At 37.8% G+C, this 12,155-nt stretch overlaps 1 protein-coding gene across 2 annotated transcripts in view; it reads right to left on the bottom strand.

Moving 5' to 3' along the window:
* Nucleotides 1-3,870: 3,870 nt before the first annotated feature.
* OLFM3 (olfactomedin 3) overlaps nt 3,871-12,155 on the bottom strand; it is a 46,477-nt gene continuing 38,192 nt past the window's right edge. For both annotated transcript variants that reach the window (XM_079314274.1, XM_079314275.1), the window contains exons 4-6: nt 10,079-10,298; nt 6,532-6,638; nt 3,871-5,271 (exon numbers count right to left, since the gene is read on the bottom strand). In XM_079314274.1, the coding sequence (XP_079170400.1) occupies nt 4,594-5,271; nt 6,532-6,638; nt 10,079-10,298 (1,005 nt within the window). In that variant the 3' untranslated portion in view covers nt 3,871-4,593. The remainder of the gene's footprint in view (nt 5,272-6,531; nt 6,639-10,078; nt 10,299-12,155) is intronic.

The following is a 12,155-nucleotide window of genomic DNA, read 5'->3' as shown; positions in this document are numbered from 1 at the left end:
AGCATATAAAAATTGCCATGTTTTCCTCCTTCCTTTGGCCTGGTGGACAGAACTGCTTTTGTAACTACTTTGAAGAGATTTGTGCTGTGAAGAGAGCTCTTTCAGAGGTGTAGGAGCCTCATGTGTGTTTTAGGGGGACCCTCTGTTCCTCCTGAGCATGGCTGGGCTGTGCTGTGGGTCATGGCAGAGCTCTGTGTCCCAGGTAATGCCCATCCCTGACACTGCCCAGCTGTGGGAACAGCCTGTGGGCTCCTCCTCCAGGAAGGGAACAAAGTCACTCCACATAAAGTGACATTTTTTCCTTGGAAATTACTGGAGGGAGTCATCCATGGCAGGCACACCATGACTGTCTGAATTAACCAGCCACTTTACCAATGGACACAGGTCTTCTAGGCCAAAACCAAAACAGGCAAAACATTAAAAATCAGTGGAAGAGTGTGGGAGCTGAATTTTGGGCACAGATATTTGTCTCAAAAGTGAGCTAAGGAGTGATGCACTGACTTGAGAATGAAAATCTAACAACAACTGCTGGTGAGCCAAAGCTGGGCTCTGCTGGGCTTAATCTGAGCACTTCTGTGCCCAAGGTGCTCAGCCTCAACACTGAGATTTGTACAAATGTCCCTTCTTTCCTGACAGAGTGGGAAATGGTCTGAATTAGTGTCTGTGAGTGACCTTGCAGTCCCGAGGAGATGCTGCGTGCTCTTCCCCCAGGAACGAGCTCCTCTCAGAGCTGCCGTGATGAGTAACCACAGCTCTCCTGCACACTTCACCCCCAAAAGGTGCCTGTCCCTCTTGGGCTGCACTGACAGGGACACTCCTGAGCCACCCTCATGCATGTCCCTCAAGGTGACAGCAAGCTGAATTTGCTGAGATGAGGGACACCTGAATAAATGGCTGTTTGCATGCTGTGACACAGACTTGGAGTTAACTTGAAAGGCAGCTTTGACAGTGTGCACACTCAATTACTGAGAGGCCTGATTTGCTGGAGTTGGAAGTGCTGCTGACCACCTTGAGACTGTCAGCCAGAGAGAAGAAATGCATGCCTGTCCCCAGCAGGTTTAATGATGAATTTAATTTGAATTAATTTCTTATCGTGTCAGGCATGAAACAAAGTATTTCCTTTAAAATAAATAAAAGGGAAAGAAAGTAATCTTGAATCTGTTTAAAATTATATCTATAGAGGAATCCATGATATACAATCAGTATTGCTTTTAGGCAGTTTTATAGGCATGCTAGAGCTAAATTTTACTTAACTGGAAAAATAAATTTACACCTTCTCCAGATGAAACTTGCTGTACTGTAAATCCTCTGTGCAGTCTGAGTTCTATCTGGACAGCCACTCATTAAACACACTGCAAGATGAGAGGGGTTGAGGCAGGTTTAAGTGAAGATGAAGATGATTAGAACCAACAAAAGAAAAGGCAAAGAAAAATGAACTGGAGTGCTTTGTGTGTGGCTAATAATGTGTGAGGGAAAAATGACTATTTCTGACCCAGTGGGCTTTTCCTGTTGATGTTCACAATAAGAAATGTGTAAATAGGAATTTAGACTTGTGTACAAAAGGTAGAGTAAAATAGATTATGTTTTGAGATGTCATATCTGATTTGTTAGCTGTTATTTTTGTGTGTCTTCATATACTTTCCTGTGTTGCTATGGTCTATATACACAGTTTCTAGGGAAAATGGTACTTCTGTACAGTGGATTCAGAGGTGGAGCCAGAATGCAGCTGATCTAAATACTGCATTCATTTAGAGTGAGCTGTGTTTAAAATTCTGCTGTTTTTGAAACAAAATCCTGAGGAAGCTTTGTGTCACTCCTACTTTCTGCAATGTAATTACTTCAATTGAATATTTTGAAGCAGTAGATACAGGACCACTGGCTCTTCTGCTCATGCTCAGCTGGCAAGAAGTATATGAGTTGAGTAGAAATTTCTGATTCTATGAAAATGTGAATTTTCTTCCATGTCTGTATTTCAAGACAAATATCCTTGGTCTTTGAGAGGCTGGATGCTTTTTGAAAAACTGGTGCAACTCCTTTTCATATTCACCTGGAAGCTGCTATTTCATGTTTAAATACTGGAATCCAACTTGTTGTTACTAATTTAGAAGGGCAGGATTTATCTTGACAAAACACCTTACAAAGATGCTTTTGCTACCCCCTTTTCCCTCCTCTAGCACCATGTAGTAGTGTCTCTTTCTTTCCTTTGACTTATAGGACTGCATTACCCTCTAAAAATGGTATTGAAATCAGGTGAGAGTTATCTTACTGTCAGAACTGTTATCAACCTGTGCTACTGTATATATGCTAATTACACAGTATGAAATTCTTATAAAGAAATATGGTGGTAACCATTGTTTTCAGATAAAGAGATCATGACTATTCTTCTAGTTTGATGATACAGTAGAAAGAAGTTTAATTTGTCAATCTAATGACTGATGTTCTTACAAATGCTGTATTGGTTGAAAAAACTTGTACTTTGTTGAAGTTACTCTGTATGGGGGAAAGGTCCATTTTCATAAAACACCCCTGTATGACATAAAATACCTTTTTTAATGAGTAGTCATATACATTTTCACATGTCACAGAGGAGGTTTCATTGTCAATACAGGGAAGTTGGTCACAGAAGGGAAGTGATTTGTCTATTTAGCTGAACTGAGTCTGTCCAAATCCTGTGTAACTGATTGTATGGGATAATAGCTACCATTTCATCTAGAGAGGAGAGGGGAGATGGGAATAAGAAAGTAACTTTTCTCTGGTCATGTTATAATGTAATTTGTTGTTAGTTTTTTTGGGTTTTTTGCCTCCTTTATCAGTGTTTGAAACCTTATTTGCATTTTTTTGTTTTGCAACTGGTAGGAAAAATAAGGCAATTTTTTCAGCTTCACATGGGCTTGTATTATGAAGCATTCTTGTAAACATATATAGACATATATTTTTGATAATGAAAACATTAATGAGACTTTACAACTGGTACATTAGAAGAACCAATAAATAAAAAGCCTGGCTTTTCAATCTCAAAGGATATAAAATTAGAAGCTCAGATAGTGTGAGGAACATGGCTTTCACAGAATTTTTCAGATACCTGTCTTTTTCCATTATGTTAGAGCCAGCTAATAAAAAAGTCCGATTACCAGTGCTTAATTTTACTTTCTTTGAATTTTTGCCAAAAGGGATATATAGCATCTATAGCACCTTATTCCTTTTTTCTCAATTATGCACACCCCTCCCTGCTCCCAGTTTGTAATGAGGCAGTAAAGCAACCCACACAGCTTTCAGAAGTGTTTGTTTCTTGAAGGCACCTGTTTGGGTGAAATAATTCTACTGTTAGTAAGCCCCAAACCTCTTTGGAAGAGCTTGGCCTCAATGGTCCCTAACAGGAATTATGGTGAATACCAGGGGCCTCAGTGATCACCTGGGCTTTGCACCTTCCCTGGTGTATTTTCTGTGATTGCTGTCATCCCAGAGAAGAGTTTTGTCAACAGACAGATGTTCTCCTATTATGAATAAGAAGGCAGGCAGATGGAGAGCAGCTTGGCTTTCACCATTGCTCCTCAGTACCCCAGAGCAGCACAAACATGGGATGCACACCCACTCTCAGCTGAGAGACACCAGCCTCTCCCAACTTCTGGCTCGTAAAGTTTGCAGCAGGGATAAGAATAAACAAGGGCAGTCAAATGGTGGAAGGGAAGAAAGTCAGAGAAAAAGACTGAGAGAGAACCCAGGAGCAGGAGATAAAAACTGGGCAGAGCAAGTTTTGGAAGTGGTGTGAAGCTTCCAAGTTGCAAATGTGCCAATAAGCACCACTGGAGAAGAGAGAGTATCTAGGAAGCAAAGCTGAGAATAGAAATAATGCATCTGAGAACCTACTGCTCTTTCTCAGAAATAACCTTTTATCAGATTTTTACCACTCTCAATTGACTCATAGCCAAAACTGCAATTAAGCTTCATTATATTTTATAAAAAATAGTACTTAGTTTACTTTCACATAAGTGAAGAGATACAATTGCACAATGGTGGTTACAATGGTAGAAATACATACTGTTGATAAAATGTTTGCAAGAGATTTAAAAACATACTGTACAGCACCACATCTGAAATTGGATGATGGCAAAATGAATCATACTCCTTGTCTAAGTAAATTAAATTCCTAAATCTTTCTTTCAGAATAAATAAAAAAATACAATGTGCAACGTGTCTGACACTACCAATATGTTTCCTGAAGTTAAGCAATATATTAAAAGAAAAAATGAGGTAAAAAAAGACATTCATGCATTTAAGCCACCATTAGTCTCTGACTCTAAAATAAGGCAGATCATAATCTTTTAAAAACTGTCTTTAGCCATTTAAATCCTCTTTAGTGCTTTTCAAGACAAGGTCTTGACAGACCTTGCAGAATCATGACTTAAGATGCTTTTTATTTCTGACAGGTCCTTTTTGACAGATTCAGCCATATTTGAGATGCATTACATAGAAAATGTTGCTTTTGTTTAATGAAGAAAGAAATGTAAATTAAAAGGAACTGAGAGAGATGGACTCTAAAAGAGTTAATCACAAATGAGACTGCTTTGAGGGAGGGAGGTAAGGGAAAGAAAATTATGAGTCATCCTCAGTTTTAATGATGTGGAAAAGGGTGACATTAAACAGGACTTGATGTCCATTATTCCAGGCATAGAGAGCTCTATCTCTTGCATTGTAGTCAAGCATGGATATATGAAAATACTGATTATGGAAAGGAATGTCTGTGTACTCATAAGTGGAGGTTTTGGTGGAGTAGGAATAGTAGACCTTGGCTCCTGTTAAGTGCGAGTTAGTGACATACAAGGTGCCACAGATCATGAAGGATTCTCCAGCACTTCTCTTTGGGTAGCCCGTGCTCCAGCTCTTCAGCACCTCCAGTGTATCCTGGTTCAGCTGGCTGATGACAATGTTGCCTGCATTCTGGTTGGTGGCATACACAGCCCAGAGGCCAATTTCATCTGCCATCAGGTCGATGTCAGAGAAGCCCCCCCAGGTGTAGGGGTAGACGTTGTGGAAGCCAGCGTACTCCAGGCTGCGCTGCGCCAGCACCCGCCCCGTGTCGAAGCTGTACTTGATGATGATGTTGCTCTGGTACTTGTTGAAATAGAGGGAGCCATTGTAGACAACGTGGTTGGTTCCTGCCCATTTGAATGGAAGGTTGTATGTCCTTGATTCGGCCCCACTGACGAAGTCTGCGATGGATTTGTATTCACGGACAATTTTATTGTTAGTGTAACTGTCCATGTACCAGACCTGGAAAGAAAACCAAGGGTGGGAGTGAACATCTTAACAGTGTGTGCTATGACATGGCACAATGAAGGCATTGCAGAAAAAGTAGGAAAACAAGTTTTAGATGTGCAGCAGGCTATCAAAGTACAATATTGCCCACGTTTCAGTTACAAAAGCAGGAAGAACTTTTGAATTTCTGATCATACAGGTGAACTCTTACTGCTAACTACAGTGTCTGCATTTTCAGAGAAATTTAATTCTGGATTGTTCAGTGTTTTGGCCTCTGCTATATGATGCTTGCTAAAGATATTTCCAGAGACTAATAACCTAAGAGAGAGATGGGAAATGGCATGTGAGAGAAACTTGAATTTATCCTTAGGAATAAATGTGGTTAAATTTTTGTCAGCGGATTCTCTATTCAAAGAAAACAGTCTTTTCTAAGTAAAGCAATCAAAAACAATAGCAATGAAACCAGTAAGTTTTCTCTTAAAACAGAATTATTGCTCCTTTTTAATGTTCTGCAACTTTCATTCCCCCATTTTTTCCCTCTGTGAAATTTGCATTTTCTCCTTTTAGTTTCTCAGAGTTTGTTGTTCTCCTAAAGGTAACTGAGATTTCTGGAGTCAGTAGCAAACTTGCATGAACACAGCAGACAGCTGCACACAAATCTTTATTATATTTTTTCTTTTGCCTTTTCTGTTGTCTTTATTTCTGTATTCAAAAAATTAATGTTATGGGTCTCATACAAATGAAACCTAGTGTTTTGACTTCCAAAGGCCTTTGATGCAGAGAGAGCATCTTCTCAAAAATGCAGCCAATTTGAGATCCTATTAGAGATCCAAATAACAAAACAATAACATAACTCAGAGAAAATGATCTGACTAGAGCCTATATGGGGCCTAATCCTGCCAATTTTAACTGTGCTGCATTATGGGTCCTGCTCTTGGCTAAAAAGGTTGATGCTTGTTTTAGATTTCTCTGCTTCTTAAAAGACCTAAACGCAATTAAATATGTTAGGAAATAAAAAAAATTGGGTTGTCAGTTCTGACAGATGTTGTCAACCCTGAAAAAGTTGAAGTAAATGGCACAAAAGTCCCTAGATAACATTTGTCTTTGGATATTTTTCCAAAAAATACTGTTTTTTCTCTGGAGATGTTTGAGTGTGAAAATGACTGAAGTAGAAAAACATGCTTGGGAATATAACTTCCTAGGGGAAAATATCCTTTAAAAGATTAAAATAAAGCAAATAAGACTTCAGAACACAAAGATAATGCCTTAACATACTCGGTTATTTTTCTCTGATGCCAATGGATCTGTCATCCAGGCTCCAAATCGGGTTCCAGATATCTTCACTGTAATGGGGCCTGTAATTTTCATCAGTTTGCCACATGCTGAAATAAAAAAAACAAATGCATTAATGCACAACTCTCCTTGACATGAGTCAGAGCACAAGACCAAATACTCCAAACTACATAGGGAGTAACCCAGGGGATTCAGGCTTATGTTGAAGACCGATTGTCACTGGAGGAACCTTTCCATTTTGAAGAGTAATATAAATATGCAAAAATATACACATAAAATTTTGTTATAGATTTTTGTATTTACATCTTTTGAAGCGCAGTTATGGTCTTTGAGCATAAGCTGAAATACAACTGGTAGAATATCTTCTGAGCTGAAATGAAGGACATTTAATAATAAATGAAATTACTTAATCCACCCCAGAATTTTGCCCTCAGAAAGTTCAGCACAAAGCTGGGATTGATGAATGTTTCAGTTTTCCATTGGCCAGGGTAACAAGGTGGTTAAGGTCAGACACAAAAATGAGCTTGTACATACAGCATTGTGTACAACAACTCAAGGCTTGTGCCTGACTGCCCCTGCTTGCACACCCATGGCTCTTTCTGTACAGAAGAAAGTGAGTATGAAAAGTATTTAGCAAGCTTGGCTGCACTGCTTGGCTTCTAATCCATTTGACTGTCTGGGAGGAAATAATGAAAGTCAATACCATCTTAGATGCTGACCTTCCTGACAACTAGAAAATCTATATTTTAGGGGACATTAATAAGATATCTATTAGTATTAGTGTTTACCAAGATTTAATATCACACAGTGATATTAGGTCGATAGTTAGATAATTAGTGTGTTTTTAAAGAAAAGTATGCAAAAACAAGTAAAACATTTAATTAATTATTAAAATTGAAAAATAAGTGCTTTGTTGTGCTATACTGATAACCATATATTGAAAATGTGGAAAACAAACAGTATCTGGTGTTGAGAGTGAATTTGTTCAGCTCAAAAGAGAGGGTAGCTAGACATGAATCCAATATATATCTACCCTAATTATATGTCAGACTACTGGCTTCTATTACTACCCATGTAAGTTTTATTCCAATTTCATAAATATGTCATGACAAGAATAGGAGTGTTCCAAGCATACTGTGCAACCTGTATTCTCTTATAAATACCAATGACTTACAAGACTATCAGCAAAAGACCCATACATGCATAATTACATGTGAATTTGGGGTGTGTATAATCACATGCACACTATTCCTAGTGTGCTTAGCTGCATGAACCTTTTAAAAATTTGGTCAACTAATTTCCTAGCAGCTTCAGCTTGTTTTTTCTCCTATTCCAAAGAGAAGAAGCAAAATTTAATCATCACAACTGTTGTGGTAATCACTAAACCTCAGTGAAAGTAAGATAACTGCTTAGTGTACTGCAGTGGGTGTTGAAAGTGTTGCCAGTGCAGATGGAAGAACCCTTTCAAGTGGCCAGGACAATATAAATAATGCATTATACTGCTGAAAAACACCTGCTAGGGAGAAGAATAGAGAATAGCTATTTCATACACTGTAAGATCCAACAAAATCTGTGAAGACTCAAGCCAGATCTGTGGCACACTTGGGGCCATTGGCTTTTGGCTCTCAGGCTGGCATGGACAGGCACAGCTGGGCCATCTCCAGCATGGCCAGTGTGGCCACAAAGCAGCTGTTGGTATGAAAGCTGCTTTCCCCTCGTGCTCTCTGATCTGAGCACACAGCCCCAGCTCCCAGCAGCTCTAGGAAGCTGAACTGAAGCTTTTTGTACTTCAAAAGGCACACAGGGATAGGCCAGAAAAACAGGCAGTCCATTAGTAGGGGACCATAAAAGTCATTTAAGCAGGGAATAATGCTAATAAGGATGAATGAATTGGTGTTACATCTTGAGAAGCTCCATTCCCTTTTGATAATGAATATGTTCAATAATTTATTTTATACAAAAACTTTCTCTCTACTGCTAATATATATAATTTTAATGTGGTTTTTTTTTTTCATTAGGTACATCAAGAGATTAGAATGTATTGTAGGAATCCAGGATAGATAGGATGTCAATACACACATTAATTTTGTTGTACAAAATAAATCTCACACTGTCACTGCTTCACTAACTGTTGTTACAAGACGCTGTAAAAGCAAATAAAAACCAAGATACTTGTTAAATGGATGATTTTTGATATCTAGTAACTTACTGGAACACTCATTATCAGAAAATACTTTTAATTATAGGAATTTTCTTTTTTGCTGCAGTGTTGCAATACAGTTGTTTTCTCCTGACTGCCTTCTGTCAATGCAGTAATGTGCATTATGTGTGTGTGCTGAGGGGAAAATAGGATCATAAGAAATTTCTGTTTGAAGAAGTCTTTCATGTATTTTAGCACATAACCACTGTGCTATTTCCAGAATAAAATAAAGAAATAAATTATTTAAGAGGCTAAGTTAACCTAGATTTTCCTCATTCTACTGCATCACAAAAATAAGGATGTTCTGTTTATCCAGTTATGAAGATATTTAATGTCCTGGGTAGCATTTAAAAGTAAACATCCCACACTTGAAAACTGAGACACACTGATCACAGACCTAAACCTTGGAATTTCAAGTTTGTATTCAGTATTAAATTGCAAAGTGTTTATTTTTTCATAAAGGGTCTGGATTGTTTGCTATAGTTATCCAGGCAGCAGTAGTGATCCATTCAGAAATCTAAAAATGCATGGATAGACTGGAAAGAGGGGAGACTGCATTGTTTGTAAAGCAGCTTTCCTATATCTAATGGAAGTTGAAGCTGACACTTGATATTGATACTTAGGCTCTTAGTTTTAGCAGCTGCTATTGAGCTAGTGCTGATTTTCAAAAATTCTGACTTCTAAGTAAAGGCAGCATGGGAGCAGCCAAGATGGAGGTGGCATGAGGTAAAGCTGGTGCAGCAGTAGCAATGGATTTTCCTGCAGAAATCGTGCTTTGGTCCCTTTCAGTTAGATGTGAAGTTTGGTTAGATTGTAATGTAAATTGGAGAAGGGAAGATCTCCTTAGCACTAATATTACAGGCTGAAGACATTACAGTCAGAGTGGCCTCTCAGGTGATACAGCAACCTGCCGGGGTTATGACATGAACATCTCAAAACTGATTCCAGACTACTTTTTAATTTTTTTTTTTCATATCAGCACCCCAAAGATGACTCTAGTAGCAGTCTGAGCTTTTTTGAAAGAATATTTGTAGCTCTCCAAGGGGTTTAAACCTCAGATTTTGAATTTGCTGTCAGTTATAATTTTTCATCTAATTCCTTCTGCATACTGTAAGGTAGTGCATTACGTCATGTACTTAGAATGATATAACTGACCTTAGATTGAGTTACTCTTGTCTTTTATTACAGTAGCACAGATCAGAATATAATGCAGTCTTCCATCAAAGAAACAAACAAATCCCTGTCCCCACAAACCTTATTCGTTCTAAAGAGAGACAACTAAAAATGCACAGCCAAGGGACCAAATTTGCCATGAACCTGTTAACTTACTGAGCTTTTTCATGCAGTCACGAAGCCTGGTTTCTAAATTGACTACACGCTGGTGTAGTTCCTCATAGTCATAAGCACCAATTTCTTCCTGAATCCCAGTGAGCACAGTAGATAGATTCCTAATTTCCTCCTTGAACTGTGTGATCAACTTGGCATCAGTTTTGTATTGTTCCAGAACTGGGATCAGTGGCAAGAGCTCATCCATCTTTTCTTTCAACTCCTGTTAAAGGCAATCATATGTGCATTAGAGAACTTTAAAGGAGTTCAATCCCTTAATTTTCTTTCATGTAATATTTATGCCTGATTATAAAAACAACTTGAAAATTATTATTTATTGTAGTTGCAGATCTATTGTTAGTCTACTGTGAAAGTCTGAGACACCTCAGACTTAATGGTAGTAAGGAGTTAAACGCATGAGAAAATAGTCTGTCTATTGAAAGTAAAGAGTTCTCTTCATATGATCTGAACCAAACCCACTGATTTTCCATCTAGAGGATATAAACCACCCCTAAGTGTGTCTTTCATCAGAAGATGAATAGGCCTGAGTGCACAGTAGTGTTCAAGATCATCCCTGGTTTACAGAGCTGTCATACATAGCTGATGAGTGGGTAATCTCTATTTCATTCCCTAGAGGTACTAAATTCTTTGTTTGTCTCAATGTCTGTTGAAAAGTGTTAATTCCTGTTCCAGTCACAATAATATACAACTTTTTCTTCTGAGGTAAAAATCCATGGTTCTTAACTGTGATTTGTACTTGTCAACCAACTACATCACTAAATGCTTTTGAACTTGGTCAACTTGAAGTTGAATCTCTTCTGGAATATCACCAATGGCTTTTTGCCATGTACAGTTGTTGCATTGCCAATCCTATTCTTAAACATTGGCTGAAGAAAGTAAGGCTCCACCTTGAAATCTTAGATTGCCCCTTTGGATTTTTTTTGAGACTTGTACTTTGAGAATTTGTCTTAATCTGTACCATATATTGGTTACCCATCTTTTATTTCTTAATTATTCTTTTAAAAGCACTAATAACAGAAGCTTTGCTAAATCTAAAGTAATTGTTTGAAGTTGTTTTTTGTTATTATTCTGTAGAAGACCTCAAAGAATCTTTATAGTCAAAAGATTTTGCTTTACTGAAATGTAGCAGATATGTCATTATATATGAATTTCAGAGTAATACTTCTGTTGATTCTGTTCTCAAGGAGTCTTGCAATTGCATTATGGCAGCAGAGTTACTGAAATGGGCACAAAGAAGTGAAGTCCTTTTGTTTATAGTTAAAACTATTTTTATTTGGCTGTTTTTATTAAAATTTTAATCCAAGCCTACTTTATGCTGTTAAAATGAATAGTAATTTTTCCCTTGGTGACAGGGGAATTAGGCTTTGCGACAGAGAAAGGATAGCTCCAGAAACCATGGTTTTTGTTACTTCATTTTGCAGTTATGATCTTAGGCTTCAGTTCTGTGGGACAGTGAATGACCAAAAACCACAGGTAAGCCATAATGGGAAAAAAATGCAAAGCTTGTAAAAACTCAGGAAGATAAAATGTGTTTGAATTAGTGAAGGTAATGTATTTATACCAGATGATGTATCATATTTGAGCAAACTTGCTGTACCTTTTTGTGTCAATCAGGTACCCTCTGCTTGGCATAAAGTCAAGTATGGACTGAGTATATGCTCAAGTGGGACCTGGACCAAACTTGTACTCCTTGGTTCTGGTCAGCATGAACACACAGATTTAGAATATCTCACTTCAGTAAATCAGATAAAGTTCATTCTGGTAGTTTCATGATAAAACAAAAATTGGCTTCTGCTGACATTCCAGAGCTTGTTGCTGTGATGAGTGATACAAGAACTAATTTTTATTGCAACACAGATAGGTGGTAGATGTGCTCTGGTACTTTGTGACCCTTGATATGAAGGTTTATGTAATATCCAACATGATTTCTTTGTCTCAGGAAAGAGAAAGCACTGGAATTTTAGTAGACTAAATTTCAGAATGGCATATTGTATTATTTTGACCTTTTAAATTATTTTATAACTGGATTGGCTGGAACTCTGTTTTATACACCTGGCAA

This window comes from Erithacus rubecula, assembly GCF_903797595.1.
Source record: "Erithacus rubecula genome assembly, chromosome: 10".
NCBI classification, from domain to species: Eukaryota; Metazoa; Chordata; class Aves; order Passeriformes; family Muscicapidae; genus Erithacus; species Erithacus rubecula.
The sequence above is the reverse complement of the archived record's forward strand: the minus strand, read 5'-3'. Positions and strand labels throughout refer to the sequence as shown.